The 17,740-nt window shown below is 30.6% G+C and overlaps 3 protein-coding genes across 3 annotated transcripts; 2 read left to right on the top strand and 1 right to left on the bottom strand.

Annotated features, from left to right (window-relative positions):
- Positions 1-309: 309 nt before the first annotated feature.
- LOC125859708 (ATP synthase subunit epsilon, mitochondrial-like) lies at positions 310-3,042 on the bottom strand. The gene is made up of 2 exons (XM_049539509.1): positions 2,771-3,042; positions 310-578 (listed from the first exon to the last, which is right to left on the bottom strand). The coding sequence occupies exons 1-2, from the start codon at positions 2,952-2,954 to the stop codon at positions 550-552; spliced, it is 213 nt and encodes a 70-aa protein (XP_049395466.1). The 5' UTR covers positions 2,955-3,042; the 3' UTR covers positions 310-549.
- A 7,090-nt stretch (positions 3,043-10,132) lies between these two features.
- LOC125857410 (glutamyl-tRNA reductase-binding protein, chloroplastic) lies at positions 10,133-13,711 on the top strand. Its single transcript, XM_049536992.1, has 5 exons — positions 10,133-10,530; positions 10,606-10,686; positions 11,154-11,258; positions 11,629-11,778; positions 13,195-13,711. Exons 1-5 carry the CDS (start codon positions 10,165-10,167, stop codon positions 13,432-13,434), a joined length of 942 nt encoding a protein of 313 aa, XP_049392949.1. The 5' UTR covers positions 10,133-10,164; the 3' UTR covers positions 13,435-13,711.
- A 2,087-nt stretch (positions 13,712-15,798) lies between these two features.
- Positions 15,799-17,711, top strand: LOC125857408 (protein MANNAN SYNTHESIS-RELATED 1-like). The gene is made up of 6 exons (XM_049536989.1): positions 15,799-15,914; positions 16,000-16,096; positions 16,179-16,249; positions 16,329-16,411; positions 16,488-17,046; positions 17,115-17,711. Exons 1-6 carry the CDS (start codon positions 15,819-15,821, stop codon positions 17,391-17,393), a joined length of 1,185 nt encoding a protein of 394 aa, XP_049392946.1. The 5' UTR covers positions 15,799-15,818; the 3' UTR covers positions 17,394-17,711.
- Positions 17,712-17,740: the final 29 nt, after the last annotated feature.

Below are 17,740 nucleotides of genomic sequence, written 5' to 3'. Positions count from 1 at the left end.
ACATCATTCATCTTCCAAGGCACTTCTCAACTCCAAACATCATCGAGATGGAAAAAGAATAATAAATATAAAAGAATGGTTTAAAGTCAATATTGCCCAAAATTCAACTGTTGGAAAGACGACCAATTCGAGAGACGAACCTGTCAAAACACTTACTACTAATTACTTTAAAAGATATATATGGCATGGTATCTAATTAAAAATAAGCCTATACGAGTTGTCTTCCCGTTGGACGACATTGTTGACATCTTATAAACTTGCCTATATTGTTAAATGTTAAATTTGACTTTTTTTATGAGCTATTGTCCCTTAATGCAAACTCGTGATCATCAATTCACTTGGATTTCAAAACAATTAAAGATTCAACATAACACGAGAAAAACTATATCATCTGATCTGCATCCAACAGAAAAGATCAAATTCTACTGGCTATATTATTGAAAGATAAAAAGGTCCCAAATCAACCTCCAGCAGGCATGCACTCTGTATAGTGCTGACGCAGTACAAAGACACTCGAGAAGAAACAATGCCTGAGATTCAACCTTATTTTCAATCTTCCGGAGTGTCTGAGCGGATGGCTGTGGAAAAGATCAGCAGAAATGTTTATCAGTAAGCATTTGGAAAACCTAATGTTTCTCAAGCCAGTATGACAATTATAGCAAATGTATAGCCTAGGTCAACCCCATTCTCCAAACCCATCAAAATAATGAAGTATCTGAAACACCACAAGGAACACACACATATCCTATCTGTAAATGCACTAAAGAAAGAAGCACATTGCACATACGACACAATTACACAACTTTTATCTTTTATCTTATTGTATCAATCTTCATGTAGTAGCTTGCTTACTTTATAAATCCAAGCACCACATCAACACGTACACGGATTCCGATAAGACTATTCTTTCTAATTAAAAAGAAGTCGCACAACAAGCTAAATTCCTAAATTTTCATAGATTCAATCATTTAGTTGTTCCAGCATGTAGAAGCCAAATCCAATTAAAGAGAAGATGCATGCATGTCTATAACAGAATTGTAGATTACAGTCCCATGTCCAGCCATTCTGATCCTCTACTTCCTCCTCTATTAAGTTGTATTTCACTCAACATGTACATTTCTCAGTTTTATATACAAATAAAACATTGCACTTGGTTGACAAACATTATTATCAAACTTCCAGTACCCCAAAATATCACCAAAGCACCTTATTCATGCCCAATCCACACTTCTAATATTGTCATACATCCCCTAAGTTTATACTCAACCAAAGTCTAGAAAATAATTATAAGTAATAGTTTTTAAGGGAACATACATAATATGGAAATACATAACATGGAATTCACAAACGGGCCAATACATGAACTGCAGTGGATAAGGAACGACAAGGTTAAGCTTAAGCATTTGGTTAATCCTCTATCAGCAAAACAAGGGCTGACCCCAGCTTGCTTGGGACTGAAGCATAATTGTTGTTGTTGTAGAGTTAAAATTCTGCTCATATAGGACCTCAAGTAACATGGCATGTGTTCAGACAGTTGAGAATGCTTTCTTTTGATAAAAGAAGCAACTGATTGGTTGATGTATTCTGATAATTGAGGATGTAATCTCTAATTTCACAGCGACATAATCTCTAAATTAGACATCAATGGAAAGAAGGATATATGTCTTGAAGACATAAAATTGTCAAATCCAGCATAAGTTATGGGCACTGGCCACTGAGGAATGAACTCAAATACTAATACTAACAATATTAAAAACAGTGGCACAAAGGGGACCTTTGGGGCATATAATTACGACAAGAAGGACAAACCCCCCCAAAAAAACAAGAATAGATTTAAATGCACTGAGATCACTGATTTAAAGGGCTTGCAGTAAGCTTAACAACACTTGATCCTAGTCACATTTCAACTTCCCACAGTAAAGTTAGTGGAAAAATCATTCAGCAAGGAAATCATTGTCGTAATCTTAATTATAATTTGATAAAGGTAAAGCTAACTCCTTTTTATATACTTCCTCTGTCTCTTTTTACTTGTCCAGTTTTGACTTTTTACTTATCATTTTTGACAAATCAAGAAAAGACTATTTTTTACATATTATACCCTCAATTTTATTTAGAGAGTTAATGTTTTTGAAAAAAGTAGAGTAAATTGATTTTGGAATTCCATGAATTAATAGGGGTAAAATGGTAAACTCACTATGTCTGTCAAGTAAATAGGGTCAGAGGGAGTACCATGGTGTCAGGGCCAACTTGCACGCACATCAACTAATTACATGCTACTTTCCATTTTCCATCAGCACAAGAACGAGTAATGTTGTTTATCAAGGCGGACAAATGGAAAAAAAATTGCATAGTGTTTCTTTTTCTGAATAGACCTCACATTTCTCAACCTACGGCATGAACCAATAGGTAAAAGCTAACTCTCGGAAGGATACTGTAACAAAGCGAAATGTCCTTAAATCTTCATGTAAGGACCCAAATAAGGCCAAACAGGGGATGCATAGAACAGCACAGAGAACAATAGTCACACACACATATCATAGAATCGAGAAATGTAATCTCCAGCAGGAACACAAACCCTAGATTAATTGATAATTGGGGAAACCCCAAAATAACATATTAGCCTTAAAACATTTAAAAGGCCCTAAAAAGACAGGCCCGTCTAATCAGCAGCGAATTTGAAACAATAAAATGACAATCAAAACAGTAAAGAAGACCAAGTAAGCAATCGAATCATAAATTTATGAAGCAACAAAAGGATGTGATTGCTTACTAGGTTTCTGAGGCTTGCCATCAGCCCATTTGCTGATAGTGTAGTGGACCTTTTCCCGAGTGAGGGCTTCGGACTTGTAAGGTTCCTTAAGGCAATTCCTGACCAGATTGGCGCACAGATTTGAGTATGCTATGTAAGTCATCCCCGCCGATCTCCAAAACGGCGCAGCTGCATTCGACGCCATTTCTCTTTCAACTTTTTCTCATCGCTCTCTGCTACTAATTATTGTTCGGTGATTACTGATGTTACTAAAATACCCTTGAATTGTTCAGGGCTTTCTCATAAAAAAATTGGGAAAATCAATTTGTTATTGAATAATGGAGTACTCTTGAATAATGTATCAAAATGTTCCTTAGTTTTATATTTCTAAATATACAGGTTGTTGAAATTAAAGACTTATTAAATTAAGAAATTACATTCTCGTATAAAGTTGAATAATTAGATACATGAGTCTTATATTGCATAATACATGTAAAATGTAAATTTTCATGTAAGATGTTACGTGGAACATGTGTGTCTATTTGTTCAACTTTATACAAGTATCTACTTGTGCACACCCAAAATTGGCGAACACAAACGTCAATAAAGGCGAAGTTAAAAGGGTATATTATGTATTATGTCAATAGAAAAACTTACTAAATAGTATACAAAGAGATCGGGTCAAAAAAAAGAAAGTAAGACAGTTAAATTAGGACAAAGTGAGTACCTGATAGTACAAGCATATCAGTTTGGCTAAGGCCACGTTTGGCAAACATGGTATTGAGCTGAATGTAAGCAACCTTATGTGGCACCTCTCTATGGTCAGTATTCTTATTTATCTTTTTTCTCATTTTTCTTCATATTTCTGCTATTAATTGAATAAGATAAAGAAACAAATATGTTAAATATATTAGTTGCAGTATGTCATATTTAACCCATAAATGTAGCACATAAATATTACAAATTAAAAGGGAAATAAATAGTTGTTGATAACCTATATGAGAGAATAGCAATAGTTTTCTTCCTATTTCTTCTATTAATTGAATAAGATAACGAAACAAATATGTTAAATATATTAGTGGCAGTTATGTCATTTTTAATACCCATAACTATAGCATATCTATATTAGAAATTTAAAGGGAAATAAATAGTTGTGAATAACCTTTATGAGAGAATGACAACAGTTTTCTCTAATATTTAAAATAGGGAAGATAATCACAAATTATTTTTAAAAATATGGTAAAAATTATTCACCAACTGATATTGATGTGTTCATTATTGACGGAGTAGTAGAAAAAATCATGGTTTGATTATCTCCTTTCTCAATATTTCATTTTTTTTATGATTGTCTTTCATACATCTTCTTTGTTTTAACTGTTTTTCTTCCTTTCTTTACTTTTTAACTTTTTGGGAGCATCAAACAAGTTTCATTGAATATACACATATCAAAGAGAAAAAAATCAACAACATACCTAATAAATAAAAGAAAAATCATGAAGGGAAGAAGGATAACAAGCACCGAAAAAAGAAAACAGAAACAACAAAGCTCCTTGGAAGCAAATTTAGAGATGAAGAGAAAAGATCTCAGAATGGACAAAATTTCGCCGACTTTAGCGTAAAATAATAGTCAGATCATTGACGGTAAGCATTAGATATCTGAAAATTGAAATTCATTTTATGCAAGAGTTAATCTACTATCCTATTTAGTATGATATTCTATATGGTCGACTAACTACAAATTACACCATATTCCCTTTTTTTTTAAAATCAAATATATTAGTTTAAAACTTAAGGATAAAAGAAATAAAAAATTATTAATCAAGACCAAAAAAGCGCAAAAATAAAATTATTATTAGTATTTTTAAAGTTATTAGGAATCTAAAATATGCTAAGAATCTTACATTTCAAAATTATTGTACAATTACGAATCTCTCTCTCTCTCTCTATATATATATATAAAGTTGAATGTATGCAATCCTATGTAGAACCTCTCTATGACCAGCACTCCTATTTATTTATTTATTTCACATTTTTTTAAACTTTTTTTCCTATTTCTTCTATTAATTGAATAAGATAAAGAAACAAATATGTTAAATATATTAGTTGCAGTTATGTCATATTTAATATCCATAAGTGTAGCACATAAATATTACAAATTAAAAGGAAAATAAATAGTTGTTGATAACCTATATGAGAGAATGACAACAATTTTCTTTCTATTTCTTCTATTAATTGAATAAGATAAAGAAACAAATATGTTAAATATATTAGTGACAGTTATGTCATTTTTAATACACATAACTGTAGCACATCTATATTAGAAATTAAAAGGGAAATAAATAATTGTGAATAGCCTATATGAGAGAATGACAACAATTTTCTCTAATATTTAAAACTAGAAAATTTGGCCGCGCTTCGTGCAATTATGAAATATATATGTAAATTTATTTTAAAAAATAATTATGATACAAAAAATAAAAAATCAAACACAGAAATAAGAAAAGTGATAAAATCACAATACAAATATTTTTGTAGAATTAGAGCTTAATTAAGTGAATTACATTTTTATTATCAAATATTTTTCAAAAATAAAAGACTAATTTATTAAGAAAAAAATTCATATATTATGATGTTAATACATAAAATTCGGATAAACATATTTAAGGACTTGGATTTTTTTTTTCTTATTTTTGTCAAATGATAAATTTACTATCCGATGAATCTTCCTTTAGTTCGGAAAAATAAATGATGAAACTAAAAATAGGGGGAAATAGAGATAAATATTTCTATTTCATTTCTTCTTCGATATTTAATCCTTTCTTTGTCCTTGTTTTTTCTTTTATTCTCTATTTTTCATTATCATCTAAATAAACCTCTATTGCTAATTTTTCGTATATATCTTATATTATTATGGTGATTCATTAGAAGTAGAAGAAATGGACAAATTTAACTGGTTCTTCACCATAAGAAATACCTAGTAATTTCGTATTTCAATACTTAATATGCATTTTTTTTAGCCATGAGTAATAAAATTTAAAGGTCTATTAGCATAGTTAATTGTGTTCTGACAAAGTTACATATAATTAATTTGAGCCTAAATGAAAATGTAATTTAGTAAAATTAAAAAAATTATAAGAACCTAAATTTAAAAATATATATAGAGAGAGAACATATATGAAAAAGTAAGTAAAAAGAGAAAAACAACAACACAATTTTGTCAAGTCCTTAATCACAAAAACAAAGATGATAAAAAATTATATAATCAATGCAATTATTTTTGAGCTTTTATTAGGCAACCCTTCTATCCATATGTAAGAGTCTTTTCATGGAGTCAAACTAAAGTATAAATCTGATACTATAACAATAATATAGAATATCACCATTTCAAATATGGAATAAAAATAATAATCTTGAGTAGGAATCTAATGAAAAAAAATGAATTTATACAAACAAAATTCAAGAAATTAATATCATAAGGTATCTTAAATTTTGAAATTAAATAGTTGGGGGTTATGAATATAAAAATTTAAAGAAAAAGAGTTAATAATATTAATTAAAGTAAAAGTTCAATTAGGTATAGGTTGTGGAGATAAGAATTTTAAAATAAATAAAAGAAGGAAAAAATAAAATAGTGAAGACCAAAAAAAACTCATGAACTATTCAACATTTGTTGGGTGTTTAAGTTTAATTAGGAAAGCAAGCAAATCAACTTCTTCTCTTTTTGTACTACTCCATTGTGTTTAACAAAAGTGAAAGAGGAAAAAAAATACAATAAAAAAATAGACAAATGTCTTGAAATATTAAAGTAATAAATATTGAGATTTTTAATTTTTTGTAACAAAGAATAATAATGAGTGTAAATAATTTTTCAGACATTTAAGTATAACAAGAAATAGAGGAGTAGTAATTGATATATTTATTTTTTGTACAATAAATAGAAAAATATGAAAAATTGTGGAAAAAAGATAAATAGAATCTTTGGCCAAAGAGAGGTGCAACTTCATTTACTTTATACTAATATGATCATCTCTCTTGATGAATCTTTCAACATAATTAAACTTCCTTCTTCATTTTGATGATCTTGTACTAAATTAATGTGAGAATCTCTTTATACTGAATATTTGAAGAATATATCTTTGATCTTCATCAAAGTGAAGAACATATCATGTCACTATCTTTTCTATGAATTCTTATGGAAAAGATGAAGAATAATTTTTATTTTTTTTAAAAGAGAAAAAAAGGCCACACTATTAGAAAGAAAAAATGAGAAAAAAACTACACTAATAAAAAGAAAGAATGAGAAAAAAACTACACTAATAAAAAGTAAGAATGAGAAAAATGAAAAATGAAAAATGAATATTCAACATCTCTATAGATGATTGTAATTTATAGATTTGATAAGCATAAGAATAAGTTGAAGAGACATGTTATTTAAGTAGAGAATATGAATAGATGGAGGTTTTTTGTAACTCATTAGATTAAATTAGAATAGTAAATATGATTGTTTTTTTTATTTAATAAATGAAAGAATTAATGAAAAGAATTAAGAAAAAAAATCTCAAAAAAGGAGAAAAAAGAATGAAGGTCATAGAGAGGTGCCACATCACTTTGTCTATGTTTCTCCTTTATATTATATATAGATAGGGTAGATAATCACAAATTATTTTTAAAATTATGGTAAAAGTTATTCACCAACTGATATTGATGTGTTCATTATTGATGGAGTAGTAGAAAAAATCATGGTTTGATTAGCTCCTTTCTCAATATTTCATTTCTTTTTATGATTGTCTTTCAAATATCTTCTTTGTTTTAATTGTTTTTCTTCATTTCTTTACTTTTAAATTTTTCAGGAATATCAAACAAGTTTCATTGAACATGCACGTATCAAACAGAAAAAAATTCAACAACATACCAAATAAATAAAAGAAAAATCATGAAGGGGAGAAGGATAACAAGTACCGAAAAAAGAAAAACAGAAACAACAAAACTCATTGGAAGCAAATTTAGAGATTAAGAGAAAAGATCTCAGAATGGACAAAATTTCGTTGACTTTAGTGTAAAATAATAATCAGATCATTGACGGTAAGCATTAGATATCCGAAAATTGAAATTAATTTTATGCAAGAATTAATCTAATATCCTGTTTAGTATGATATTCTATATGATCGACTAACTACAAATTGCGCCATTTTTGTTTTTATTAAAAAAAATCAAATATATTACTAATAACTAAGCATATAATTATGTATTCAAAACTTAAGGAGAAAAGAAATAATAAAAATAATAATCAAGACCAAAAAAGCGCAAAAAATAAAATTATTAGGAATCTAAAATATGTTAAGAATTTTACATTTCAAAATCATTGTACAATTACAAATATTTATATTTATATTGCCTACAAAATAAATAAAAAAATTAAGTATTAAAATCAACAAAAATGGACACCTTAACTTTATCACTTCTTCTTCTTCTGATAGAATGTGATTTCTTTATGAACAAAGAAAGAGCGAATATCTCATAATTCTTCAAGATATTGATATAAGAAGAAAAGTCATGTAATAAATATTTGTCTTCAAAAAGAATGTTTTTTTGAAGGATGTTGCAATATAATGTTTTCTACAAGAAAAATTTTATTGAGAAAAAAAATCATTATGATTGAAAACTTATAGAAAAAATAATGAGTGATAAGAAGAATTATTTAGAGAAAAAATCAATTTATTTATTAAATTCATGTTAAATTAGTAGGAGAATAAGAAGAAATTTATATTGTGAATTATAATTTGAGAGGATCCTAAATTAGTGCTCACATTATTTCTTTCCATTCTTTATTCTTCTAATTTCGTTCTTTTTTAAAAAAACTACTTAATTTTTTCCCTTTTTTCCCTTATGTACTACCTTTAATTAATGTTTTTTTTTAATCTTTAATTATACTTTAATTTGTTGACATTTTTTAAATTTTAAAAGACTAAAAGTCTCACTTTAAAATTTTACAAAAATATCAAAGGTAACCATATTTAATTTTGTTCATCAACAATCACACTAATTTTCTTACTTACTTACCTTAATCTGATAATTAATGTCATTTGTATCATTTTCTTAAATTATTTTTTTAAAAAAATTACTTTCTTTTATTTATTTATTACAAGGAATTAGTTATTATAATTTTGTAAAATATATATTAATATTTCTTAACGTAATTTGATTTTGTTTTTTATAAAAAAATTAGATCATCTTTTCTGCTAAAGATCTATACGATTATACCCATACCAAATAATAAAGTTAAAAATAGAAAATGATGACACTCTTCTTAATTCAAATATTATTTAATTTTATCAAAACAATTTTTACGTTTTCTCTTATATTTTTTTTAAAAAAAACAATTGCTCAAAAATTTGTCTTGAAAATTTATCTATTTTGCATTTTTCCAATTTTAAAATCATTTCATCATTAATGCTATTAATTTTTTCCCCTTAATCTCGTCATCAATGTTATTTATATCATTTCCTTAAATTACACTCTTCTTCCATTTTTTGTTCTTTTTACTTTCTTTTATTTATTTATTTTAACATATTAGTTATTGGTATATAGATTTTTGAGTATCTTTTTTGTACTTCTATAAAATAAAAAATTTGAATTATGCCCAATTTAAAGAAAATAATTAATTAGATGAATTCTTTTTATTGGAATCGAAAATAAGATTCTCTTCTTAGATTACTTTAGGTTAAGAATTTTAGCTTTTTTTTTAAATGAAATTATAAACTATTAGAAGTAGATTTTTTCAATAAATATTATGGGAGCTATCATAAATAATGTATTTAGAATTTCTTTATTGGTAGGAAATTGATTAAAATTCGTGAATTATATTGCCTATTTGGTTCTTCAATTGATTTTTAAATAATAGTTAATTACTTTCATGTATGAATGATATTGTGTTTGAATTAAATATAATTGGGAACGGACATGATATTGTATTAAAACCTTAATTTGGTAATTCGATTTTTAAAAATGTTATAGCATTATTATGTCAATTTTTTTTTAAAAAAAAACTTAATCGTTTTCCCTGATGTCAACTTAATATAAAGATATTATTTCTTTTCTTAATTATTTTATTTAAGTGAAAACACAAATCTCGACTCAAATCAAAATAGACATCGTCTTTTTATTTCTACTTAATTTTATTAAAAAAGTTCATTTTAAATTAGCCAAGTTTCCTAGTCAGTTAACAAAAGCTAAATATTTTTAAAAGCTCGACAATTCTTCACTTAAAAAATAAAAATAAACAGGTGTAAAAATAATCCTTTAGTTTTGAGACAAAATGAGTCTCTTTTACCCAAAAAATAAAATAAAATTTGTGCCCCCAGGTTGGATTTGGCATAATTTGTTGTCCCAATCCTTTTGAGTTGAGAAGAAAGGGAATGGCGAGCCACCTTCCAACTTCAACTCTTTCCCTATGGACTCGTGTCTCTAAAATTGGAATTGGAGGTCAATTGACGTTCCCAAAAACGAAGCTGAATCTACGTTCAAGATTTTCAATTGGGTGTGCAGTTTCGATTGTCTCTGAGCCAATTCTAACCAACAATGGCAAACCATTCCCAGCTGAGGTATCGAGAACAATTCTGGAATTATCTTCAGATGGCACTTTATCCACCCCGACCCAAGATGGTTGGCCTTTAGGTATTGGTGTACGTTTCGCTGTTGACCCTCATGGCACTCCAGTACTCTTTCTCAATCATTCAACTTCCAGTTTCGCTCTCAATTCCAAGTCTAGCTTCCTTGTTCAGGTCACATCTCTCTCTCTCACTCTTTTTGTGCTTTTTCTCATATCTCTATTTCATCTAACCCACTTGATATATCAGTTGCAACAATATGGGTTGCGGACTCCACAGTGCACCATACAGGGGACACTACAAAAACCACAAGATACCACAGCTTTGAAGGTCAGATAAGGATTATCCAATTTACACCTCCCCTTTTTCCTTCACTGCTCCACCAAGGTTAAACTCAATACTACTTTTTCAAATTAATTAGGATCTCATAGAGGGAGTGATAAGCACGCACTAAAGTTTTAATTTCCAGTATACGTGATGAAATGTAGGATTTACCACCTATTCTCTTCTTCAACGCTTTGCTAGTGTAGGAAAAAGTATTGTCATTTAGAAAGAAATAAATACACAATCACATATTCATGATATGATCTGATAAATTTATCTCCGGGCATGGTATTCACTATTTTTCAACGAATTGTGTGCTGTTGACAGTAGTAATCTGTGCACTTCTTTTTTCTCCAATTTCAACAATGTTATATGTTATAAGCTGGTGCTTCGTTAGTGATGAATTTATCAAGTTTCCTTCTTCCATGATAATCTGAACTCTCCATTGATGACACTAAAGTTTCTTCTTTTAGAAGCTTCATTCAGTTTGGGAAAAAAAATTTGGGCATGAAGTAGATGAGGATCGCTTATTTTTGCTTTCTGTGGAACGGGTACTTCAGATTGAAGATTTTGCAGAGGTTTGTAGTCTATTTTCTATGAAGAATGCTTTATCTCGTTGATTTCCATTGGCCACTTATAGCTTTGTTTTGTCTTCTTCAGTAGAGATTGTTTTACCTTTTTTATCTCCATATTGAAAGCAAGTTTGGTTAGTGTATATATGTTATAAAAAATAATTCAACTTGTATTAGTAACCCTACTTATCATTTGAACACAACAAGTTAGTTAAAGTCAATTATGTAAGAGCATGTATTTAAATATGTGAGAAAAAATTTACATTATCCATACCAAGCAGCCATTCAAGTCTATTTTTTTGCCCTGAATAGTAGTTCATGCTGATTACTGATTGTGCAGTTACATTAATGATAATTATACGAGATATACTTTCAGGATGGAATTTGGGTCACTTCATCAGACTATAAGTCAGCGAACCCTGATCCTCTTCGAGACTTTGCAGAAAGAATGATTGACGAGATAAATACTAACAATAGGGAAGACATCTTACGGTTTTGCAACATCTATGTAGATTTGGATTTCCAGGTATGTAATGAACCTAACATTATGACTTTCTCTTACTCCCAATTTAGTTTAAAATTTTCACTTTTGTTCTGTTTTTTAGTATAATTGGTCTAGGTGAAAAAAAAAATTCTGCTTCAAGGAGGGTAGTGGGACCAACCCATTATCCATCAAAATTTGAGATTGGAAACAATAAATTTCTCGGTAAATTTGAGTTGTTCCATGTTTGTTCTAAATACCCGCGACCATACTTTTGACTTTTCTTGTTAAGAGAAGAACAAATCCTAGGACCAAATTCTGTTGAGAAAGATATTTATCATTGTCCACCTTAGAATGGTAGACAATGTTTGGAATAACTGAGAAAGTAAAGCAGGACAGCATTTTTGGGACAGTGGAATATTAATAAACCCATGATCCAGAAAATAATTTTAGGGTAAGGGCATATAGACCATCGTTGAACTGTAGATTATAACTGTAGATAAATAACAATCAGAGTTCCAAGAGTGATATATATATACAAAGAACTTTTGGTAAATCTAATCACTGGTCATACATGATCAAACTTCTCAGAGCTTAGGCTTTGGGTCATGAAATAGGATTAGCAGTGGCATCGTGATGGCCCTAGGTTCACATTAGCAGTTGATAATGTGCCTTTTTACCTGGCTCAAGAGTTCCTGTGTGATCGTTGTCTCACTGTCTTTTCTAGTTTGATAGGTACAATTTGGCCATTTTCTCCATGTTCCATTTTCACCAAATAAAAGCTCTCTTAGTTTAGATTGACATGCAATGTTATCCTTTACCTAGTAGTCTGGTAGAATGCTTAATTGTTTACATATTTGATATGTGCTCCGGGTTAGGGAAGCAAGCTAAGATGGTTTGGGCATGTGAAGAGGAGGTGCACGGATGTGCCAGTAAGGAGGTGTGAGAAGTTGGTTGTAGCAGGAGTTAAGTGAGGTAGAGGTAGGCCGAAGAAGAATTGGGGGAGGTGATTAGATAAGATATGACACAACTTCACCTTTTTGAGTGTTGTTGCCTTTAGATGGGAAAGCCAGGAGGCTAGCCCTATCTCCCCGCAGCCTTAACAGTAGTAGTTTTTAGTAATCGCGTAGTTTTTTTTATTCTTCATGGTGTTTTACTATGTGTTGCTTCATTTTCTTTGTATCTTAATATTTTCTTGCAACCATGGTTGAACATCTTCTCTTTTGAGCAGAGGGTCTATCTATCTGAAACATCCTCTCTAACACCACAAAGGTAGATGTAAGATCTGCGTACATCTTACCCTCCCCAGACCCCACTTGTGGGACTACACTGAGCATGTTGTTGTTGTTTTGCTCCAGGTCAAGGAATGCAGTGTTTTCCTAGTCTGTTGTGTACTCTAAAGAAGTATGTTACGATTTTGAACTGGTTTTTCTTCAGCCTGACTTGTTTCTTTTCTTGCAGGTTTGCGATGGCAAGATGCTTTGGGTTGATAGATTAGGTTTTGATGTCCGGTTCAGGTCTCCTCTGAATGATGTATTTGAAGCTCGTATCCCTTTTCCGAGAGAAGTTACAGATGAGAAGGGTGCAAAATCATCTTTCAACTGCATGTCTCAATTTGCTTGGGAAGTAGAAAAGAATTTCCATGGTGCAGATTTTGAAAAGGTGAAACAAGTGAAAAAGATGGAGCACAGAGGACTGTGAAGAATCATATTTATCCCGATGGTTGTGCAGTTATCAATTGCATGTATTAATTTTCTCAATGTTATTTTTCATTAGGGTAGGTGAGCGAGAATGTAAATGCATGTGGTGGAAGAAGGAAGGAACATGTTGTTTAAGACTCCACAAAAGCTTAATTAGTTGGTAACTCTCTCTAGAGTTGTGTTGGGAAAAAAAAAGGCAATACTAATGTGTTGGAAGACATTTTTTTTAATTTGGTTTCCACTCTTTTTATGCAGTAGCATGGAAAATCAAAAGAGACATTTCTCCTTGTTTTTGTACGTCAATTATGGATGACAAGTAAAAAGATTTTCCTTTGTTATAGAGAGAACCTAAAAAGAAAAATAAGTCTCGTTGTTATACGTACCGTAATTAGTTTGAGGGGGGAAACCAAGAAAATGGTGTATGTTGTTTTGGAAAATTAGTTTTGCTTTTTCTAACTAAAATCCAGTTGTAGCTCAACTACCAATTTTAATTGGAACACCTTCCTTTAATTCCGGATGTAAAATTGGGATCAAAATCAAGATTATTAATGTCCTAATAATATAGATTAATTGTTTTTATACTCCATTTACGTCTTCGTGAACCATACTCAATACTAAATCAAGGACAAAAAGCCATCAATCAAATTATAGTCATTGAGACAAAAAGAGCCAAATGACATCACTTGCTTGTACAAGTGAGGAAATTAATAATAATCTTTAGTGGATTTTTTGGTAACCAAAGCTATTTTATGGATATGGATTGGATATCTCATGAGATTCATATATATGATAAACTTTTTTCACTATTATAGTATAAATGATGAGATATTATCCCTTAATCATCCTATGAAAAACCAAACGACCCCAAATAGTGATTGACAAAAATGAATACTCTCTTTATTTATTTTAATTTGTCACATAAAAATTGAGTGGATATATAAAAGGAGGAAGAAAATATAGCATTTTTGTGATTCGAAATGGACCTTTATTTTAGCGCCTATGCTATTTGTTGTCGGCACATTAATTCTACCTTCAACTTTATCTATTTTATTATAGGTTTAAAACGTGGCCCAGTTCATTAGAAAATGAAATTGGTTTGTTATTTTTTTTTTTTGAAAAAGAAGAGGGTTACAAGAATAAATCCAAGTTTTGTTTGATTAATTAGAAATAGTTAAGAGAATATATTTTTAGTTGAGATCCACTTGCAGTCGTCCATTGGTTTGAATAAATAAAAGAATTGACTTTCCTTTAATTACGCCATAATCTTCTCCTTTCTTATAGAGTGAGTATTAATTAATTACTGCCAAATTGCTTCAGTTATCCATCACCTCCACTAAAGTCTTGTAGTATGATTTTATTGATACTCCCGAATATTCCAGCGCCTTAATTCTTAAATATATCAAAATTATTTATTAGATATTTAAAATTTACGAATCTACTTGATTACTAATTAAATTAAAATCCTGACACTCGATATCTATTTCTAAAGTTTTAGTAATATGAAATGGAACACATATATATTTCCTCAATCATCAAATAGTATTGAAAGAGCAAGTTACAAGTACAAACTGTAACTGAATCAAAGCAATAATTGATGGAAGGAAAGATGAGTGAATTAGTCAATTATTACATCCAAACCAATTCATAATAATAATAATAGTTTGTCGTGTTTCAATCTTTTCTATACTTGTGCCATTTTAAAAAAGCAATAATGATTTTTTTAATTTTAACTTTTCATATAACAATTACAAAATTAAGTAACATTTTAATATATAATTTCAGTTTAAAATTAAAAAAGTATATTTTATTTTCTTAAAACTTTATATCAAAATCAAACTATAGGATGAGTATTGAAACTGGAAATGTAGAAAGTGGCAAGTTGAGTCAGGTAAGTCAGGAGAGTGTGAAGTGGACTCATTTTTTCTCTGTGTCATTCGCTCATACCCACCCTCTACATGCACAATCTCACATTAATATTTTAAAATTTATAAAACATTAGTAATTCAAAGTATAATTTTTAAAATTTAGGCAGATTACAATATAGAAGATGTTGATGTATTAGCTTGGTAAATGAAATGTTTTTGTTAGGTTAGAACATTACTCAAAGGCCAAAGTATAAAATGATTAGGTGAGTTGGTTTTATATTATTAGGAGAAAGTGTCGGTGGCAGGAGAGCCACCCGACACACTTTTAACACTAAACATTGCTCGCTCTTCTGGGGTCTGGACCCACGGACACATGGAGTATATCGTAGTAAAGTAAAATGTTAAAAGAAATAAATATTAATGTAAACATTGTTGGAGTGCGGGTGTTTTGTTTTAGGTTCCTTCTATATATATATTAGAGATATTATTTGGAGTATGTATTATCATCAGCAGAATCACTATGGACGCGAGGCAAGTGTTGGCTGGAGTTCTTACTATCACTATGTTCGTTATGCTCGGAGACATGATCAAAAGGGATCACTTTGATTCTCTTCCTGTAATCAACTCTTCTTCATTCTTCTATTTCATGCTCTACTCTTGTTCAATTCTATTTCTATTTACAGATCTATGAATGAATTTAGGTGGATTCAATTCATGCTACCAGAAAGCAAAGTCTACTTGGACCTTGGAAACAGGATGCCCAATCCCTAACCTCCTGTTGGTCTAAACCACTTCTCGGTGAGAGATCTATCACACTTACATTCACGCTCCACTCCACTAGGCACTAGTAGTATGAGTTTTTTAATAATCTTTGTAACAGGGGAACCTGAAGAATCACAAGGATATGTTACCTTCTCCCTCACTAATGGTCCTGAATATCACCTCTCTCAGGTATTATTTTGTTTGTTTCACCTTCAACCATAAATAATGGATACTATACTAATTAGTACTATTTACTTTCAACTTTTAGATTGCTGATGCCGTCGTAATAGCTAGATATCTGCGAGCAACTCTCCTACTCCCCGACATAAGAGGACGAAGTGGTGGACAAAGGTCAGTTCGAGTCGAGTTTAGAAGAATAATACTCTTCTCAAATTGTTTCAAATTCACACTATTGACATGTTTACAGGAAATTTGAACATGTCTATGATGTTGACCAGTTTGTGAAAAAACTTGATGGGGTTGTAAAAGTAGCAAAATCTCTCCCCTCTAAAGTCGTCACAGGACCAGTTGTGAAGGTTCCTAGCAGGGTTACTGAAGAATATATTACTGATAACATCGAGCCAATTTTCAGATCAAAGGGGAACATTAGGCTCGCCACGTATTTTCCCTCAGTAAACATGAAAAAAACGAAAGAGAACAGCAACATCGACTCAATTGCATGTTTGGGGATGTTTGCAACTCTAGAGCTTCAGCCTGAAGTTAATGGAGTAGTTGAATCTATGGTGGAGCGCTTAAAAACTCTGAGCAGCAAGTCAAACGGACAGTTTATCGCGGTGGATCTAAGGGTTGATATGCTGGAGAAAAAGGGTTGCCAAGGAAACAGTGCTTGCTATGGTCCACAGGAGATAGCCATGTTTCTGAGAAAAATTGGTTTCAACAAAGATACAACTATATATCTTACTCAATCTAGGTGGGATAACAGCCTTGATGCATTAAAGGATCTCTTTCCTAGAACATACACCAAGGTAAAGTGAAACTTCCAAGTATATCTTGTGTGTAATGTGTTTAGTCTTGACTCCACTTTGAATTGCAGGAAAGCATAATGCCCATGGACAAAAAGGCGAGATTTCTTGATATGGAGAATTCTGAAGTGGAGAAAGTTATCGACTTCTACATGTGTTCTGAGAGTGATGTATTTGTACCAGCCATCTCAGGTCTCTTTTATGCGAATGTGGCTGGCAAGAGAATCGCCTCTGGGAAGACTCAAATACTAGTTCCTGCTCATATTTCTGCTTCCTCTGCTTCTTCAACAGACTACATATCTCATTACGTCTCAAAAAAGAACCACTTTGCCTATTCGTGCTTCTGCTAGCTATATACACTAGTAGTAGTAGTATTAAGATGATAGGCTCTCTCTCTCTCTCTCTCTCTCTCTCTCTCTCTAGTTTGTTTACACAAAACACAAGTTTGCTTGTAGTGATGAATATTTAGATAGACCTTTCTGGGTGGGGTTCTTTTGTCCCTCTTCCCTTCAACCCCCAAACAATATCATTTGTTGGACTTGGAAATATGGTATTGTCATACAAATATAGTGATGGAAAATATTGAGTTCCCATTATGCACCAAGCACGTATTTCATATGTTTGAATCATAAATAAATCTTGAGAAATCATATGGGATTGAAGCGTAATTATAATAAATAGCATGTTAAATCAAAGT

This window comes from Solanum stenotomum, chromosome 3 (genome assembly GCF_019186545.1).
Source record: "Solanum stenotomum isolate F172 chromosome 3, ASM1918654v1, whole genome shotgun sequence".
Classification (NCBI taxonomy): Eukaryota; Viridiplantae; Streptophyta; class Magnoliopsida; order Solanales; family Solanaceae; genus Solanum; species Solanum stenotomum.
The sequence above is the reverse complement of the archived record's forward strand: the minus strand, read 5'-3'. Positions and strand labels throughout refer to the sequence as shown.

What these genes read in the sequence shown, in the direction of transcription:
- LOC125859708 (XM_049539509.1), bottom strand. Translation starts at nt 2,954, where the DNA reads ATGGCGTCGAATGCAGCTGCGCCGTTTTGGAGATCGGCGGGGATGACT. An exon ending in TGGCAAGCCTCAGAAACCTA is followed by an intron (nt 579 to 2,770) that starts GTAAGCAATCAC and finishes TCTTTTCCACAG; the next exon opens with CCATCCGCTCAGACACTCCG.
- LOC125857410 (XM_049536992.1), top strand. Translation starts at nt 10,165, where the DNA reads ATGGCGAGCCACCTTCCAACTTCAACTCTTTCCCTATGGACTCGTGTC. An exon ending in AGTCTAGCTTCCTTGTTCAG is followed by an intron (nt 10,531 to 10,605) that starts GTCACATCTCTC and finishes TTGATATATCAG; the next exon opens with TTGCAACAATATGGGTTGCG. An exon ending in AAGATACCACAGCTTTGAAG is followed by an intron (nt 10,687 to 11,153) that starts GTCAGATAAGGA and finishes TTCTTCTTTTAG; the next exon opens with AAGCTTCATTCAGTTTGGGA.
- LOC125857408 (XM_049536989.1), top strand. Translation starts at nt 15,819, where the DNA reads ATGGACGCGAGGCAAGTGTTGGCTGGAGTTCTTACTATCACTATGTTC. An exon ending in TTGGTCTAAACCACTTCTCG is followed by an intron (nt 16,097 to 16,178) that starts GTGAGAGATCTA and finishes TCTTTGTAACAG; the next exon opens with GGGAACCTGAAGAATCACAA. An exon ending in GGACGAAGTGGTGGACAAAG is followed by an intron (nt 16,412 to 16,487) that starts GTCAGTTCGAGT and finishes ACATGTTTACAG; the next exon opens with GAAATTTGAACATGTCTATG.